Source organism: Hippoglossus stenolepis, chromosome 8 (assembly GCF_022539355.2).
Source record: "Hippoglossus stenolepis isolate QCI-W04-F060 chromosome 8, HSTE1.2, whole genome shotgun sequence".
Taxonomy (NCBI): domain Eukaryota; kingdom Metazoa; phylum Chordata; class Actinopteri; order Pleuronectiformes; family Pleuronectidae; genus Hippoglossus; species Hippoglossus stenolepis.
This window is the reverse complement of record NC_061490.1, coordinates 11,666,639-11,687,277: the sequence shown is the minus strand read 5'-3', so window position 1 is coordinate 11,687,277 and position 20,639 is coordinate 11,666,639. Positions and strand designations below refer to the sequence as shown.

Here is a 20,639-nt window from a genome sequence, read left to right as displayed (position 1 = left end):
AGTTGTACCAGTGTGAGGACAAGTGGCTCAGATAAAACGTATTCACAGGATATACTGGAACGAAGAATTTTATGGATGTGGCCCAACCCTAGTATGTAATGAATATTGATATTCACTTAAATGTTCTATGTGTTGTGTGTGTATTATGCTTGGAATTAAAATATATTAAATATTAACTCCTGACCCTGATATAACCTAATCTATAACCTTGAAGGAAATTATAAGACAACAGCAAAATGCCAGAGACAATATCATATATATTTTTTACAAACTGATTTTAATCAGATCATTTGACATTAGTGTTCACAAGTTACACGAGCTTAAAGAGAACCAGTCAAGCATATATACAATAAAGATCATACATTTAACAATATAAAAGTGATAAAACAAAATATAAAACAAATATCACTTCATGAACTTGCAGCATTTGGAATCCAGTATTTCTGATGAAGTAATTAAAAAAACAAGCTTTTACATGTTCAGAAACTACATTTTTTTAAATAGAAAACAATTGCACTCCTTTGTACATTCATAAAGCTGACAATTTAAAAATAAAAATTCAGACGAGCTTTACTTGCCAGCAGTCCAGAACAAACCAACAAACAAACCAAGCGAAACTGTAGAAAATTACATGTATTTCATTATGAAACCAAATCCTTCCTCTCAAACAGCGAGAAAGCAACAATAATAAAAACAGCCCATCTTCCATAAAACAGTTTGCTATTTACATCTTAAATAGTTTCTTTTTTTCACAGACTCTGGTCAAAAGGTTTCCAGGAAATATAATATTTTTTAACTTTTTGATTTAGTCTGCCTTGAGTACACAGATGTCAAATAGGTTTTCTTTATTATATCAATTCTTATTCGATTTATAACTGCAGACGGATACTTTATATAGATAGAAGTTTTTACTTTTTACTGTAGTTTTTATCATCATGTGTCACCTCATATAATCAATAATAATTTGATAGAACACCAGTGACAGGAAGAATAATTTATCTTTCCACTTTTCTTTTTTGACAAAATACCTCTTGGCACTATGTGCATAGCTTGATATCATTTGGTGATATCTTGAAGACCTGAAATTATCATGTGACCCATGTCTGTTACTCTTTCACATACCTTTATGCCCCAGGTTCTGTGTGTGTGTGTGTGTGTGTGTGTGTGTGTGTGTGTGTGTGTGTGTGTGTGTGTGTGTGTGTGTGTGTGTGTGTGTGTGTGTGTGTGTGTGTGTGTGTGTGTGTGTGTGTGTGTGTGTGTGTGTGTGTGTGTGTTTCTGCATATATTCCTGTTTCCTGTACCTGCTTCCTTATTCATTTAACGGCTTATGGCCCTTAAAACACAACTCGTCCTGCAGCATACTGACAAACATCTTCTCATACAACTTGTGCGCTGAGGTGGTTCCTATGATGCGGCTGATCTTCTTCAGGCCCTTCAGCAGGTAGCGCGGTGCCCCCTGGCTGCGCAGCACCCTCAGACTGTGAGACAGGCCTTTGGCTAGATCCAGGTCGTGGTTTGCCGTCTTCCAGAGGTGAAGAAGCTGCAGGATGTACTGCCTGGGCAGGCAGGTCGAGACCAAAGCCCGGACGTCCTCCTGCTGAACCCTCACCCCCGGCAGGCTGTTGGTGACCTGCAGGAGGTCGTCTAGGGTCAGGTTCTTCAGGCTGTTGCAGCGAGAGACCTTCCTCTCACAGTGGTTCACACCTGGAGGGACAGGATACAAACATGAATACACAATTGCAGGACTTAAACGAGAACTGGGTAAAACTAAAATAGTGCGTTGTATTTATATTGTACCTCGTATGATGCCGTACAGCTTGTCCTGGTCCTTGTTCTGCTCCCTCCACAGTCGCAGCAGGTGGAGGACCTGCTGGTGAGGGGAGCAGGCCTTTTTCAGCCTCTCCAGGCTCTTACGATCCACCCTCCGGCCCGGGAGACTCTCCAACAGCCGCTCCAGGGGCACTGAGGACAGCTGCAGCGAGGCGAGAGACTGGAACACTGCCTCCTCACACAGAGTCACATCTGGAATAAAGTGAACGAGACAGGAAGAGTGGGCTTTAAAACCATTTTTAGATTTTTACAGTATCACATCATACACTGTCGGCACAACTGTCAGGGGCCATTTGGGTGACAGTATCTTGCCCAACACAGACTGGAGGAGCAGGGGAACGAACCAACAACCCCTCTGGTTGGTGGACGTCTATCCTCTCTACCTCCTGAGCCACAGCCGCCTCAAGGTAGTATGTCGATATTCCATTCAAGAAATAATATTGTTCTTTCAAATAAAAAGTTTAATTCTTAAGCAACAACATTTTTTGCAAGTCAGGGGTTTTGCTGCAAATGTCTTATTTGACCTAGTTTGACCAGTAGCTTATGGTGACAAACTAAGATATTGAGTAACCGTCATAATGAGTCACTTCCCTGTCACAATCATGGAATGTTTAATCCAGCGTTCGTCACTCGGTGGACACAGTCGTCTCCTGACTGTGGCTTAGTGCACGAGGGCGAGTGGGATACAAGGATGAAAAGGTAAATGTGCTTTTACTGTTTTATTCCAGACAATTTAACCGAGAGCTTTTTGGAAGGTAACAGCATAGCAGAGGGAACATCATGTGACAAATGACCAGTTGCATTAAAATGTATTCTTCATTCTTGGAACAGAGTTGCTGTTTAGACTAGATTCAGGTTTTCTTCTCCACACAGTTGATGTTTTATGACTGGATTTGTTTTTACACGTTTGCGTGAGTGTTTATTAGTGTTGCCTCGGAATGTGACCACATCAGAGAAAATGGTTTCCTCTCTTTCTCTTCCCCATTGACAGCACAGAACCACTATTGACAAACCGAACCAAACTGAGCGTGCCTGTGTTTCTCTGCAACGAGACGACCAGGTCTGCACGATCAAACTGAGGGGCACTTTGACGCTTGCAACAAATCATATGTATTTCATCATAACGTGTCCTACATTTCTGCAAGCAAAGATCTGCTGAGCCTATTTTTGTGAAGAGCAGTATTTTCTTTACTAGTGTTTTCTTCACTTGAAGTCAGGGAAACCTCAACCTGCTCTAATTACTACAACACACTATTAGAGCCCAATGAAGAAAGATTATGAGATTTTGAGGATAATGTTGTATTATTACAAGAATAATGTTGTAACGTGTGAAAAAGTCACAATATTACAAGACTAAAGTAATTGACAAGAAAGCTGTAATATAAGGAGAATAAAGTAGAAATTTAACAAGAAAAGTCGTAATAGAAAAAAACTGTTTTTTTTTAGGTAATAAGCAGAAAGAAGAATCTGCTCGCTGGAGCTGAAGAGCTGATGAGATGAAGTATTTTGTTATATAGGAAACATAACTAAAGATTAACTTAAGAAGCTCCCTCATTTTAAAGCAGGCGACAATATTTTTTCGACAATTATTTTTAACACTGTCTAAAACAGACTGATGCACTCTGTCTCTCAAAACATTAAAAACATTTTCCCCCTGTATTGGAAACAGTAGAAATAAAAATATATGAGCGTCTACCAAGAGAAACAATTAATTGGTGCATAACAATTGAATTTAAGTACATCTTCTGCTTGACAGCCTGACTTTTTATTTTTTAGCATAACTTCCCAATTTCAAATATTCCTATTTCACAACACCTTATCGAAAATTATGACTTTTTTTCTCGTAAATTTATGACCTTTTTTGTAATATCACAACTTTACTCTCATACATTACAGCTAGTCAACCTGACACCAGTTACAGACCCAGGACAACGAGAGCTGTAGCTGATGAAATTACAGCTGAACTGACTTGCAGAACATGATGGACATCAGAAAACCGATGTCGGTGGAGAGTCATTGAGTTTAATGTGAAGAGGATATTATATCTTGTTTCTCTCGTGTCTGGATGTTGTACGTGCAGCTCGGTTTATAATTGACATTGACATCCTGGTGGTTGCTCTGAAAACACGGAGCAACTTTGGGAATCCCAACTGCTTTCAATTTAACATTGTTGCTAAACGGTTCCAGGATTTACCACAAACTATCTGCGGTTGTGTCGTCCACAGGAAGACAATTTGTGAATGAATGTTTGAGGAGAGCATCACCCTCGGCTACAGTGTGCATGAGTGTGCCTGGTACATCCGTGTGTGTGTGTGTGTGTGTGTGTGTGTGTGTGTGTGTGTGTGTGTGTGTGTGTGTGTGTGTGTGTGTGTGTGTGTGTGTGTGTGTGTGTGTGTGTGTGTGTGTGTGTGTGTGTGTGTGTGTGTGTGTGTGTGTGTGTGTGTGTGTGTGTGTTCAGTGTCGTATCTGAGGCTTCTCCTCTCAAATTAATTGTCAGCATCTGTCATAGTTAAGGTCTGAGTAACTGAAACTAACCAGCCCGCCTGTTCTCTCGTTTCTGCTTGACTCAGTTTCCTCTGTTTTTGCGCTCTGAGGATGTGACAGCTAAAGGAGTAATTGATCCATCATGGGTCATTATGACAGGATTGCTGTAAACACCCCGTTCAACTCTTTCACTCTGGAACTTCTTCCTCCTCTTGTGTTGGTTTTACAGGCACGCAAGAATTTGGAAAAGTATGGAATTTGGACAACAGACCTGACCGAGGAAATCCCCTGCCTTCAGGAATGAAATGACCACACGTCGAAAATAATTCAGCTCTGACGGATTCTAAGTTGTTGACAATTGAGGTTTGCTCAAAATCATTATCACGTGTGTGTGTGTGTACTGTACAAATGATCTCCAGCCTGCTTTTGTTCCTAAAACCCTCCATATGCTGACGATTAGACATTGAGCCCTACTTTAGCTAGTTGAAGACAGTGTTCTCACCAGTGTGGCACAGAGTGTGATGCTGGGAGCACTCCAGTGTTGCCGCCTTGTCCTGGCTGCCGCAGAGGCTGTCTGAAGTGGACGTGCCCCACCTCAGCGTCTTCAGGCCCAAATCCGAGCAGTTTCTGTGGCGCTGACACGGCTCGGTGGCCGAGCTGCCGGCGGAGAAATGACCAGGCGGACAGTGCTCACACGCCGTGTCGCTCACTGGTGTACCTGCAGGAGAAACACACAGGGTGGTCTATTGATTTTATGAAGGAGAACATGGCTTTAAATTGATTTATACAGCTTAAAATCAATGGTATCATTTATGATTAGACACTCAATCATACAGATTTGTCATCACACGTCTCTTTTTGTGACATCTCAGCATTTTTCTGTGTGAACACAATATGCACGTTCAGCTCGTCCAAAAGGACGAAGTGATTCCAGGAACGTCAACCACAGCATCATCTGACAACCCGTCACAATCACAGATGACTGTGTGATTCTGATGACTCACTTACTACAACAGCTCCTTCGTTTTATCTTGCTTGCAAACCACAGTACTTGAGTACTACTACTATGATGACAAATCAAACTGCGCCACATTGTGCTTTTTCAGATTGACTGACAGGAAAATCATCAAAACCCCCCAATTGTCTTTGAGTTTGTATATATATATATGCTTTAAAATATTCAGTAAAACTACTGTAAGGTCTTCAGCTCGAATATTTTGTGCAATAAATAATAAGACATGTCGTTTTTATCCAAATGTTTATGTACTAAATTGAAAATACAATGTCTAAATATCTAAAGTGATTGAGAAGAAAACTCTTTTCATCTTGAGTGAAAAGCAATGCACACCCTATGCACGCTGCATATATCCCAGTAAGGCAATGCTAACTTTTTATATTGTAATAATGCTATTTCATTCAAGTGACTGCTTCATGACGTCACTTATCATATGACAACATATGATCGTGAAACATTTTCTCATCAATATAAGATTGTCTCTATAATTTCTGGATTTATCTTGGAAAATGTGTTACTCTGACCATATATATATATATTTTTTTTTTCCCCTTGACCTTTGACCTCTCAACTCCAAAAGTTAATCATCCGGGGAAAAAAACACTCTAAAGTAAAAGAACAAAACATTATCCTACTTGAACCGACGTGCTGAGACATGAATGTATTTTATACACATACAATGAAGTCATTATATAATTCAAAAGTAGCATCTGAAAAAAACTAAGAATTTACTGTGAAATTTCTCATTATATATAATTGATTATTAGTTTTTTATGTCCCTTCTTATATCGTAATGTGACCTACAGGCAAATATTTATTCAACAGCCGTTACCATGTTGACTTTACAGTAAACGTAAATGGCATCATGATGACCCAGGTAGCGGCTCACATCCTCATTTTATTTTCACCTCTGACGTGCTGAAGTGAAAGCGTTGTGGGAGGATGAGCAACTCATATCATATTTAACCTTTTATGAGTTTCCCGCTATCACGGCACAGGGCGTTCTTTCTTTGAAAACACTTCAGCATTTGGCATTACCACCCAAAACCATATGCTGATTTGCAAAGTGATAATATTTCCTGTGCCACTGCTGACAGAGGAGGTACAGTTTGAGAACGTGTCAGCGTATCTTCAGTATGGTTTCATATGCCGGCATCGAGTTTTTCTTCTGAGATTTTCCTCTGTCACAGCAAAATCTGCATGTTAGCACTTTATTGTCTGAAGAAAAAAGCTCTAGATACCATTTAAATAAGTTTGTCTACATTGTGTTGTATATTCATGAACTAAATTAGGTTAAGTTAGATGCACAGATTAAAAACTATATTAATAAAGAAATGATTTGTCAATTAATCAATTAGTTGATTGAAAAGAGCCATCTACCAACTATTTTGTTAATCAATTGATTGTAATCAATAGTAAACTTAATATTAACTTGATTAATATGTTGTTCCTGACATATCCTGTTATTATCTTTTTTTATATCTCTGGTTTGATTTTGTGTTGATTTGACTGCAACTGCAAATAAGAATTTAATATACATATCCACTATCTTTGAATTTTTCCGATTTCTTGCACAAAACAAGCTATTTAACGACATTAAACTGTGCTTTAGGGAACAAGTTTGGGCACTTTTACTATTTTACAACAATTTAGATAAAAAAGGAAAACCTAAGATTAATTGATAATTATCAATTGATTGGTTGGTTCTCTCTTATATACTATGTTCTTTTCTAGTTGCTTCTACGGGTTTACAAAAACCATAGAAGGACATAAAACCTTGCAGAGAAAGAATGAAAACTAAACCACAACTCATTACATAACAAGTCTTACAGTTTCGAAGAGGGGAATCCCTGAATTGCTGCCTCATGCCTGCAGAGTTTCATTAGGCCTTCAAGTCAAATTGTTTAGATGGAACAATGTAGTGGAAAAAGCTATGTCATCTTTGACTGGTGTCTGCGGCGCAGGGGTCCGATGATGATAACCACCAGCGTCGATGGAAAATGTTGTGTCATCGATGCAGAGCGGCTGGATTCTGGTTCTCAAGTCTGAGATGAAGTCATGACAAAGTGCAGCGCCAGTTTGTGCTGTGGTTCCAGTAGAAATATCAGATTCTGTTTCGCTTAAATGTTGAAGTTCAGCACCGGCCTGTGTTTATGTTGCCCACAGTCACGGGTGACGCACCAAAGGAAAGAATCTGCCTGGAATATCAGGGCACAGATCCACCATGATAATGTCACCCTCGACCGTGCCGACCTTAATAATTAGCTCATACAGCATTTGTTGCCGGATCGTGAGGGAAAATGCTGATGTTGACGCCACAATAAGAGAACCTGTGATTTCAGAATAACATGCAACCACTGACCAAACATTACTCACATATTCTAGTCCGTCAAGATCAAAATTATCTCACTCCTTGGAGAGAGAAAATCATTTCCCATACATCCACCTACAATTCTACAAACCTGCCCGTCTGTGTGAAACGCATCTCTCTCTAGGAGTTCACCAGGTGGCTCAGGGAAGTGCACTTCCAAATTAGTTGTGATGTGTGATACGTTAAAAATGGAATAAACATTCGACTCGCGCTCTGTAGCAGCCAGTGGGTGGGGGGGGGATCTCCGTCATGGGAAGACCATTAATAGAATCATTTCCTCTTAACTACCAATTTGAGGCTGGATGCTTTATCCTGAGTTTCCTCTTTAGTAAAGTTGTAAATCATTTATGTTCTTGAAGAGGAACTAGTGACGCAGCACTTTGGAGAAAGTCCCATCGCTGGTATGATTAAACAGAGTCTTCCCTTTTAATTGATGAAACTGTTAACTTAGTACTTGGGCTGAGCGATGTATGAAAAAGTATATCAAGAAATCAATGATTGTCATGATAAATGTAATTATTATTATTATTATTATTATAAGTTTAAGGACAGATTTTTGCTCCAAAGTGAAGGTTGTGGTTTTAAACTTTTCTTTATGAGCAGAGACAAACAGCAAAACATTTTGCAAATCTGAAATAGATTAATTGTGTTGTTACCTTATCTCTACGCAGTATATCGATATATATTGAATCTAAGTTGTATAAAATCATAATAATTGATAATGTTTTATTGCCCAACCCTACTTATTACATAGCCTACAGCACTATAAGACCATAACTGCCACCAGCTGATACTCTTGCTGACAGACAGGAAACTGAGCTTGACTTTTTAAATATCTTCACATGATTGATTACTTTTTGAAATATTTTTTTCTTCTCAAAGTCTATTAATATTCAATTTATATATCATATTATTATAGCCAGGTCTCTAAATCATGAATCGAAAATGAAATGATGAGTTTCAACTCAGAAACATGTATTATAGCAATAACTAAATGTATAACATTACTACCGCAAACCCAAAGTACTTGTCTGGAACTAGAGCATATACAGGATACACTGAGTATTTGTCACGCATGTATTATGCAATACTGCCACTCACAGTGCAGGTCAGGTGTGGTAATGCAACAAAGAAACATGCGTGTGAGTATTAACATTCAGACCAAAGTTCTCATTGCTTATCTTTGTCACGTGTATCCACGACAACAATTATCTGCTACAAATTTCACAAGTGGAAATAATAAATGAAAACATAATATTCCCTATGACATTGCTATTGACTATGGGCTGACTCTCTTCCTTAAACTGTCCCTCAAATCACTGTGTGTGTTTGTGTGTGAGACAGATAAAGAAAAACTGGAACAAGGGTCAGGACAGCGTAATATGAAAGTGTGATCAATAACTGATGTGTGTTTTATTTTAGAAAGATAATGGTTCCTCACAGACATGTCAGGAATTTAAATGGCTTGTGGATGGGTAAAGCAGAGGAGATTTATATTCAAAATACTGAAATCCCATAGAGTACATACTGAACTTGAATGTGCATACGTGGGTACAACACTAATAAATACTCACAGATACATGTAAGCTATATATATGGCAATAAGCGCACATATACAGAGCACTTTCTCACATTTACAACCTCTCTCAGGTTGTATGCTGAAATAACTCCTTATTATCCCTGGTGTACTACAGATATTTACTGTTATTGCTTGTTTTTCTAAAAATCTCATGTATATGTATATGACTCGATAGACAGAAGACCTACAAAATAACAGGTTGCCTTATTTTTTCTTTATCAAATTTGCCCAGACAAGTGACCTCACCGAATAATCGTCACACTCTCCCTGACGAGATCCGTCTGGCAAAATCATTTAAAATCTCTCGTAAAGACACATTTTTATTGGTTTCCTTTTCAGGATTCACCTTCAACTCTTTATTTATACTTACTTTTAATCTAGCTCTGATCTTATTTGTTAATGTTTATGTTTCAATCATCCTATTTTTACTCATCTTTAACATTTTTAGTCTCATATTTGCGCTCTGATGTTTGTCTAATCCTGTCTGATCTTCTATTGAATTTTTAATTTTCAACATATAAATCACCTTGTCACTATAAATATGTTTATGTATATATTTATAAGTACATATAAAGTTAATTACTATTATATTATTATCAATGAAGGTCTCACCTAAAGCTGTCACTCCGTAGCCAGGTGGACAGGTACTGTGTGTGATGCAGAACTCCACCACTAGGTGGAAACCTGGGGCACACGCACACAGCTGGTCATGGGTGCTGTTGCACTGCTGCCTCACGAGCTGCCTCTCCTTACACACCTGAACACAACAGACACACAAGGTCACACACTACAGACGTATTCACACAGACACCTGCAGTTACTTTTACACAGAAATAAAGAAGAGTCATATATATGTATAAGTACACTAATGAAATACTGGTGGGAATTATGATGCAGCTTCACAGGAAAAATCATGTAAAGGCCCAGAGCCTGAGCAGGAATATAAAAATAAGCTTGAGTAGTTCAAAACAATACAGAGAACAGAGCCGACCAGTGGACATGTTGCGTAATTCATCCAGTGGCAAAGAGGAAGTCATTTGTTCTCTGTGGCGAGATCACAATGTGCACCACAATGAGCACATGCAGACGTTACTTTTAGAAGCTGCAATTGAAGTGGAAACACTGGTTTCCAAAAAAATAACAGATGCACAATAACAAAATGTAAACAAACAGCATCTAAGGAAAAGGCACGAGAAAAACCACAGAGGAGTTCCTGACCATGATGTGCAGCAAGTTCATATTTGGTCGATTCACTCAAATGGGTGTAGATACACAAAAACAGTAAGTCACACTGCTTGCGCCGCAAAATGCAGCTCATGGGTCTATTCAGAAGAAACCAGAGAGATGCTATTTTTGGCCTCGTACATACCGAGGTGCAGTATTGACACGTATCCCCCCAGTGCCAGTTCTCAGCGAAGTGCCTCTCGGGACAGGGTTGGCACTCTGTGGGCGTGTCAGCGGTGCAGTGTCGCTTCACGGCCGTGCCAGGAGGACACTGGTCGCACAGGAGGAATTCGGACGTCACAGGGTCGCGGTGCTGGTACTTCGGCAGGACTTCCTGTTGCTGGAAGGCCCAGGAAAGAGAAGCTGTGAAGAGCTGAAAGAGAGAGAGAGGAGGGAAGAGCACAGCACCCAGTTAACAGCGGTGACAGAAATCTCAGATGAAAGCCATCTCGTGCACAGCTCCAGTTTGGCTCGGGAATTTTTATATCTTTGGAGGACTTGCCAACTCAAAGCTTCCTCTAAGCGAGAGTTGAGGGAAAGTTCGGAGCTGAACGTTGAAGTTCCTGGTGGAGACGCAGTGCTGAAGTGGTTTCCTGTGCTTTACAGTCCTGGGAGAAATTCAGCAGCAGTTTTATGGAGCATAACTGCACAGGACCGACCTTTTAAACAGTGATGACTGTACTTCTTTAAATCTTTAATATTTGCTGGAGGCAATATCGGCCGTTTGCATGACCTCAAATCACAATGATTACTCTAATGTTGCAGCAATCTTAAAAATATAAAGTGTGTCACACTGCCCCGTGTTCTCTGACCTCACCTCTCCTGCACATGTCAGCAGCTCTGGTAGATAGGCCGCTTTGTAGCTGACGTGATTCAAGGGTGATCTACAGCACAGTACTAACGCCCCGGAGCAAGAACACACCACACCCATATATCTCTCTCCACCTAAAAGCAACCCATTCATATGGACGCACAGCTCTGCCATGGACATGTGCAGCCACTTCCTCAAAAACAAGCCCGTGTATCATCAGGAGCAGGAGCTGAAGCGCTTTGGGGCGAATCTAAAATTTAAGATATCAGTTGGTGAACATGTTTGTCATGCAACCATGCAGCTGGTTAGAGGACACATGCCGACCAGATGTCACACAACGGCCTCCTTCCACCCTGAAGGCCCTCAGCCATCGGCTCTGTGGACTTTCCCATTGGCCGGGACACATCCTCACTGCTCCGACAAACTAACAACAGGGTGTCGTTGCATTGTGTGTGTGGTTTTCAGCTTTCCACAATGCTTCTTCAAAATGTAATGTATCCATACAACAAACAACTACAGAACATTCATGTATGTCCGTGCATGCCTGCACGTATGCAGAAAGGACTGTGTGTATGTGTGTGTGTGTGTGTGTACATCCATCTTCACGTCCAATTGCCGTCTTCCTCAGTGCCGCTCTGTGCGCTCTGCGGTCTCCGCTGCTGGCTGCTGTTCATAAAGAGAACTATTGGAGGTCACTGGGCTTTCCCCATCCACCACCAGAATACAAAACACTCACCCACTCCGCTCTACAGTTTACCCGCTGATCTCTATTGATCTGCCTATATGTGTTTGGGCTCATCTCATTTCCCTGCAAGTACATAACGTACAACCACAAAACACTATCTACTACTAGAGTATGAGTTAGTGAAATAAAGGTTAGAGTTAGTCTCCGGGAAATCAGTGTAAGTCAACGTGATGTCCTCTGAAATCATACAGACACGATTGTGTGTCTGTGTGTGTGTGTGTGTGTGTGTGTGCTTCTTCCCCATTTGCCCTATTGATCTTATCATCTATTAATGCATGTGCGTAACTGCATTTCTCTTCTCCAAAGATAATTCAGTAAACGATACATAAATTCCTCTAGTGAATTTATTTCATCTATCAGCCTAAAATTATGTAAAACACACAAAAAAAGGGCAAAAATGTGTTGGTTTACTTTGAATTTTTCTATTTCTGTTTCCTTTTGCGACAGAGGTCATTGAAAAAAAAAGAGACAGTAAAAATAGATGAATGGGTTTCACACACCATAACAGAAACCAAAGCTTCAAACGGCCTCGCGAGCGCGGTGGTTTTCCCGGCAAAGCCTATCGACCTCCGAGCACAACATTCGGTGGCTTTCATCCACAGCGACTTGCTGCGCAGCTCCCCCGACTGCGTGTGTTTGTTTGTAGCATGGGTGGCCCCAGCGGGAATCAAACCCACAATCATAGCCTTGCTCTTCAAATTAAGAAGCGTATGTACACACTATTAAGCCGTGAGACCACATCCAATCAATTCAAGGACATCTGGAGGACGGAGCGCACAGTGGATCGACCCATTTTTTTTTTGGGGGGGGTTGGCAAACCTGTGCTCAGTTACACTTGTTGCTTCGACTTGAATCTTTACTTCGAGTCAGGATGAGTTAGGAACTGGATCCTCCGCTGATTTCAGAGCCAAAGAGACTGAGCACAGGTGGAAGTGGTTGGGTCGGTAGTGTTTTTCAAATCCTAGCACATAGTTTGGCTTCTCTGCTGTAGGTCACAGTGATGTAAGGTAAAAAAATATATACATATTCAATTCCAAACTATTAAAAACACAATAGAGGGCCTGTAAACATCTCTTACAAACATTGCATATGGACGCTTGACTCCTCCTGCAGTGGCCGCGGGTTCGATTCCGATCTGGCCCTTTGCTCTGCATGTCTGTGTGTCTCTGGCCCTTTGCTCTGCATATCTGTGTGTCTCTCCCCATTTCACGCTTGCTCTGTCCTTAGCAAAATACCACAGAAATATTTAAAAAGATTGATAAATAGATAAAAACACGGCTCACCGGTTTGACACACCCGAACATAATCTACTTTAATTGTTTATGAAATCGGAAAAGACAGAAGAAACAAGCAGGCCTGGCAGAAACGTCAACGCTGCTAAATGTAGCGTACTGCTAAGATAAAGAAAAAAATTGAGGTCATCACCAGTGAAGCATGTGAGCTCACACCCATGCAAACCTTGGTAGTCTGGCAACAATTAGCGTCTACATTCTGCACCGAGTTTCCAGGAAGATGATCAACAGACGTGTCGTCTCGTGAGACATGATCTGTCTCTAATCAAGACAAGATTAGTGTCTGATATTCAGTCCACCCTGGGTAATGACACGGGGTAGTCGAGTCCAGCAAGAGTTAAAATCTAAGAATATATGTCACAAAATCTCTGGAAATGTTTAATTTATTTGTTATCTGATCGCGGCCAGTTTCCCAGACCACCCTGCGCAGAAGCCTCCTGCTCCAGAAGACAAGAAGAAAAGTCAACTTTTGCGAGCATTGACTCATTGGGACGACGTCCGTCTATCAGCGGCTGAAAGAGATATTGAACTCTTCACCCTCCTCGTCGCCTCAGAAGATGCCATCTGACGACATCGTGGACGACCGCTGGAAACCCAAATTACACAGCAGATAGGGGCCACTGACAGACGTAATTACACCGCCAGCATCATCACAGCGACGCTCGGTGAGCAGCGCATCCTACGTGGAGCGCTGCCAGCTGAGAGGAGAGGACGCATTGAAAAAGGTAACGATACAGTCTTACCTTCCCTGAGCAACTATACTGGGAAGATGCACTTGAGCAAGGCACAGCAGCTGCTATGAAAATGATAAGAAGAGTGTGAGGTGGAGCTGCTTGTTGGAAAAAGCAGCCTCACTCACTTTTCAATAATGGTTCAAATAAAAACGCTTACAATATTTGTAAGTTTATGTAATCCCTGCTGGTAAATCTTAAAACCCAGCTGAGGGACAACTTTGTGTTCATGCAGGGCAGAGACAGTTTTTCTTACCAGTCCTCTAACAAACAACACGCGTTATCTCACAGATGTTAAACTTCTGCGGGAAACAAACAACAGCACACGTGTGTTCCAGGCCTGTGACAGGGGCCACGCCGCGTCCAGGAGATGGACCACACTCGCCACAACAGGCAACAGCACGCGAGACACAGAGGGAGATCCAGTCTGATTCTTACTGTTTACGGTTTACTGTCACTGAGATGTCGCCGTCCACAGTGTTTGTGTGTCTGTCTTTGAGCAGCAACACATGGTTTCGACTGCAATACTTCCTAAAATAAAAGACTGGGGATGATTTCTGTTTGTCAGTTGTGAAAATATGTGCAGCGATGTGCAATGGTGACGTAGACGTAGTAAGCGCTGCACAACATATGGGCTGCAGCAGCAGACACCTGGCTTACGAAGCCCCAAAAAAATGATGAGCGATGTTTTCCATTTGAGATTTTAAGAGTAGCATCTGTTGAATTCATTAAAGAATATGAATAGGAATTAGGCCAGCACGGTAAGGCAGAGGTAAGCACTGTCTCCTCTTTGCTGTGTCGCCTCACAGCAGGAAGGTTCCTGGTTTGAATTCCAGTTTTGCAGAGGCCTGACTGGAGTTTGCATGCTCTCCCCGTGTCTGCGTGGATTTCCTCCGGATACTGCAACAGGCCGATTGCTGTTAGGTTATTCTGAGACTCTCAATTGTTCATAGGTGTGAATTTAAGCACGGCTGTTTGTCTTTGTATGTGGCCACTGTGTTACGCTGGAATAACATTTTCAACACCTGAAGCTTTGCACTAAATAATGTGCAAAAGTCTTAAGCCAGGCAGCTCGATAAAGAATAATATCAAAGTTTGCCAAGTACATTTTACTTAGTTTTTATGTGATGCAAAAGGTATAAATACAAAAATATGATACAGATGTTTAACAGTTTGGGGGGAAAGTAAATAGTAGTTAATGTAATTCAGTAAATCACAATTACATTTTGAAATAGTAAACATCTTCTTCTTCCCTCATGCTGGCAGTGGAACTTTGGAAAAGAATCGCATCCAGAAGAAATTAGCCACAGTATTTAAGTGACTTCCAGCAGATAGAGTCAAGGCTCAGGGTTACGGTGGACGCGGAGCTCGGTGAAACTCAAAGACGGGGGAGAATCAGAGTTTTGGCTCGCCTGAGGTCAGCTTTAACTTCATGGCATGAGGAGAAGAGCCGTGGCACAAAGGGACCAAACCACACGACACCAACTTATCCAGCAGCCACATGGCTTCAGTTAACTGTAGAACGCAGGTGGTCTGAGGGGGGATTCCAACTCTTGGACGTGTGCGTGCATGTGTTAGTGTGTGTGTGTGTAAGAGAGAGAGAGAGGGAGAGAGAGAGAGAGTGTGTGTGTGTGTGTGGTTCATGTGAATAAGCAATATAATCTTTTTTTTCACTCACACAGAGACAGAGAGAATCTATAGGACATGATACTCAGCTATATCATAAGACAACTATCATCACACTGTTCTTCATAAACCTATTATTTCGGTAACACAACCAGCGTTATGATCACTGTGCTGTTCAAAATCTGAACGTTTTTATTTTCACACTGCTTTTAACCCTAACTCCACATTGTCTGCCAGTATATGACAAACATGTGTCTGTTAACATGTTTTTAAGCTTGTATAATGAATTTATCAATTTGTAATGAAACATGGAATAATTGACGAATCCTTCAGTGTCTCTGTCAATAGCTTCTCAATAGTGATATTTACTCGTTCTCTCGCTTTTAAAAGATATTGAACTCAATATATTTGTGTTTTGGGATGTTGGTCAAACAAAATAAGAAATCTGAACGTGTGCAATTGAGCTTTTGTATGTTTCTATTTCCTGTCATTTAATGAACCAAATGATTAACCAATGAATTATCTCTGAAGAAACAAAAGCAAATGATCATAGTTTGTTCGTTGTTCATTTTCATTTGTTGCAGAAAGATTTCCACCAGTGACTAAAATGCAGAATAAGAGACATACAATTTTTCACAAGGATAACCAGTGGAATGTTAGTCAAGTAATGTACTTAAATATACTTTATGTATATAATATTGTACAGCAAAACCTGTCTTGTCATATTTGAAATTATACAAATTTACTCCAAAACCTTCAGAAATATCTTGAGCTCTGCAGGAGGCTGAAAACCACTGGATGAAACAAACAAACTGTATGTAAAATTATTTAAAGTATCTACACCTGTAATATTCTAAGTTACAAGTACTTTTCAAGTACACTTTGCTTCCGATCATGTTTAGGTGCTGGATTTGTACTTGTAAGTTGAGTATTTTACAGAGTGGTATAGATACTAGTACCTAAGTAAAGGATTTGAATACTTCTTCCATCTCTATTTATAGCACATGATAACCAGCACTGGTAAGTCAAACACACGTGGATGGAAATAATAAGTAGCTGCATTTGTCCCAATGCTTTACATGTTCAAACAGGAGGATTAATGAATCATATTCCCTATCTGTCGAAATATCAAACACAAAAACATCCAACTGTTCAGATGACCTTTCAAGACATTTGCATCACATCAGTTACACTGTTTTTACTATGACTCATACAGAAGTCAGATAACACAGAGACTGGGGCCTGTGTGTGACCATCCCTCACACAACCGCTGCAGCTCTGTTGCCTACTGTGTTGCTGCTCTTTGTGTCTCTATAATCACTACACACACACACACACAGACACACACTGGATCAATGAGTTCATCCCAACCGTGCCACACACATAAGCCCCCACACAACACACACACACACACACACTTCTGCTATCAGCACTGTTAAAGAAAAGAGGAAGTTAAGTGTGTGTGTGTATATGTGTGTGTGTGTGTGTGTGTGGCAGCTACTTCCAGAGGTAATCGTTTCTTTCTGAATAAACGTCTCTACTTGTTTGTTGAACATGTTGATCCTGTATCTTTACACACCCTCCGCACGTCGGCCTCACCCCCCTCCCTGTGTCTCACCCTCACTTCCTCACCCCTCTCTCCACAGCCTGACTCTTCTGGCCTAGTAACCTCTCCTCCGCAGCTCCGCCTGTCTGCGTGTGAACCTGTTGCTGGGTTTAGGGAAGTTCGCGACTTATACCAACGGCTACAACAGAGAGTAACGGAGAGGAGGGGTAAACAGATAAAGGCAACCGAGATAATAGATAATGCATAGTGTGTGTGCGTGTGTGTGTGCATGTGTGTGTGCATGTGTCTGTGGTTGAGGGATTGTTACAGTATTACATGCACTGATTGGCTGGTAAAACAAGCAGAAGTACAACAACCTATAGTGGGCAACCAAACCAAATAAAACATTTCCACACAAAAATAAAAAGACAGGCAACAACAATTTGAATATCTGCTCCACTGGCATCAAACTTGTGTAAGGACCCAAACAGAAAGTGTGTGTTTTCTGCAGGCAGAACAACCACATGTGTTGGGAGCACACAGGGCAACATAGAGAGCCCACAGGTGTGTGAGGTGCTTTGTCTGCTGGACACAGAATTTCAGATTGCCCCCTTGTCGCAGAATCCCTTACAGATGGACTGTGAGACAGGGGGTTTGACCAGCAGGGAAATGGGCACCAAAGCATGAAGGATCCAGAGGGATACACATTGAATTATTGGCAAAATGTGAACACTCGAGCCCAAATGTGTGGTTGAATGACTGACTCAATATTTGGCTAAATACACGATTGTTTGCCCGGCCTAATGGCCGTGTGACTAACTGGATGAACGGAAGAACATTACGTCAGAAAACAGTTGTAACAACAAAATATTTGCCTATTATAGGTCAATTGCAGAGAACAGACGACAGCGAGGCGGAGGACACGCTCTATATGGATATAAGCACGTTAAACGATGGAAGGAAGTACATGCACACACTTTCATTTGTATTTGACCGACTAGCAACACGTTTGACGCCCACGCAAACAAACACACATGCAGTCCACCAGGCGAGATAGTGGGTCCAGTGTTTTGCAGCTCGCACGCACAATGTGTTTGTGCTCTGATACACATCTGAACATGAACATACGCAAAACCTGAAACACAGCACAGCATGCAAAACACACCAAAGGAAGTAACTGCTTTTAGCCCAGAGGCATACCTACAAAAAGACTAGCAAAGACCACCTGCTGGCACATGACTCCATTTACAGAGTGTAAAGTTTCATCCATTTCAATCGTGCTATGTAAAGGCGATGAAATATGACCCAGAGCAAACGTCCATTCATTGATTTTATGTTTGTTGTTTCATTATGTGGACGAGTATTCTCAGCAGAGAATAAAAAAGTGCATGAGCTCCATTCATCATCGAAAACAAACAACCTTTTCAGCATTTCCAAAGACTGAATGCTCCATTAAAACGTTTTGTATTGTGATATTTGCCATCATTTGTAAAACAAACCTACAGAAGCTGGACACAAACACCTTATATTATTATAAAATCCCATGCAACAGCCACACAAATAGCATTTCCATCAATTCAAGTCTCTAAAACAGCCACAGCATAAATTGAATATCACCTTCACAAGCGTATGCTGCAGGGCTGCTACATGGAGCTGCATGACATGAACATACCATTCATTATAAATAGTAGGATATCCTGATATATTATCAATAAATCAGGATTGGTGTTCCTGCTATTTTGTCCACATGCACCCTCTACATCATATATCATGGCAGCCTTAAATAAGAAAATGGGTTAAGGTGAATTTTGCCTCCATCCCCTGCTGCCACTTCACAGCAGAAATAAAAGTGTCCTGGAAGCATAGTCTAATATGTTGGAGGTTTTTAGATGCTTCACATACAAAACAGATACAGAAAACTTAACTCAATAAGATGATGATTCATATCTGGACTTATGAAGGATCGTTTCTTTCCCCCAAATCCGTGAGAGAGTTCAATAAATCCTGTCTCCAAAACGTCAAAGCGCAAAAAGTACGCACTGCAGATAAATAAACGTCGCCAAACTACCTGCGCAGACGCATGATGTATGGAGAAGTTTCATTTCTCTGCATCATCCTCCAAAATGAAAACATCTGGACTGGGTAACCCAGCTGGCTCACATGCGTCGCGCACCGATTCCCCCGAAAGAAACAACTTCCATATATCTGTATGAAACGCGTCCCTGTGCTCCAGCGGATCAGATCGAGCCATGCGGACGAGCGGCGGATACTCACCACGATCAGTTTCATGGCCGGGTTGGATCTCGCTATCCGAGCGCTCATCTCCTCCACTGCGTAAAAAGCGAACTGCGGTATGATGGGGTCTCTCTCCATCACACATCTGTACTTATACGGTACAGAGGGAGAGAGAGAGGGAGAGGGAGAGAGCGAGTCTGTGCCCACCCACCTCGCACTGATCCAGTCCACAGCCCACTTTCTGTCTGCCTCTCTCTGTCTCCCTCTCCATTCAACCCTGAACGTGTTGCATCCTCGGGGGTTGTGCCATTACGCACAGGACACGAGAGGGGACAAAACATCCACAAGTAGAGATCATCAGAAAATTGAGATTGATCAATGACTTCTTTGAGCTTCTTAAAAGTCTCCCTTATAAATATGAGGTATGTTAGAGGAGCCTAACTTCAATCTTCAATATAAATATTGAGCCAAAAACTATTTCTCGAAATATTTCTGACCACTGAGGCACTATAAAGTTGTGAAAAACAGAATAATCCAGTGGTGAAGTAAAAAAAAAAATCAAAAGAAATTATTTCCATCTGTTAATTCAACAGTCCAAACAAGTGGTTTTTATATGACAACCAGTCCGTGTTGCACTCAAAGCAGCTTTAACAAGTGTGAATAAAGAAAAGTGTTCCAGCATAAATGTTATGACAGCGTGTAAATACAGTGATTGGCAGCTGTTTATTTGGAGCAGCCAGAGTCATTTAATAAGAAGGACCCTGAAGGAACTGGAACGTTTGGTCTCAATGTTCATGTAAAGAGAAGAAATGATTTATCCCCGAGATCTAAGAATCAAAGAGCAAAATGTTGTCCATTTCAAAACTCACAGCTTCTACATTGTGCCCCACAAGGAAGCTGCATCTTCACACCAAGATTATTACATATTATCGTGCTGATGTCATAATATATTTCAGTATTTTTTCCACAAAGTGTTTGTATTTCAGATGTTTGCCTCATAAACTCCAGGTGGTTTTTATACTATTTCATAAAAACATCTACTTTCATCCCTCTGAATCTATTATACTTGCTTCAAGCTATTTTTTTTGCAGGAACAAACCAACACAGTTATAAACATGTGGACGCTTCTCCTTTTCCACTGTGCCCCAAC

General features: G+C 41.0%; 1 protein-coding gene across 1 annotated transcript; it reads right to left on the bottom strand.

Annotated features, from left to right (window-relative positions):
* Positions 1-258: 258 nt before the first annotated feature.
* On the bottom strand, positions 259-19,701 carry LOC118114252 (tumor necrosis factor receptor superfamily member 11B). Its single transcript, XM_035164591.2, has 6 exons — positions 19,529-19,701; positions 10,649-10,876; positions 9,892-10,036; positions 4,817-5,032; positions 1,798-2,022; positions 259-1,704 (listed from the first exon to the last, which is right to left on the bottom strand). The coding sequence occupies exons 1-6, from the start codon at positions 19,625-19,627 to the stop codon at positions 1,310-1,312; spliced, it is 1,308 nt and encodes a 435-aa protein (XP_035020482.1). The 5' UTR covers positions 19,628-19,701; the 3' UTR covers positions 259-1,309.
* Between the last annotated feature and the right edge of the window lie 938 nt (positions 19,702-20,639).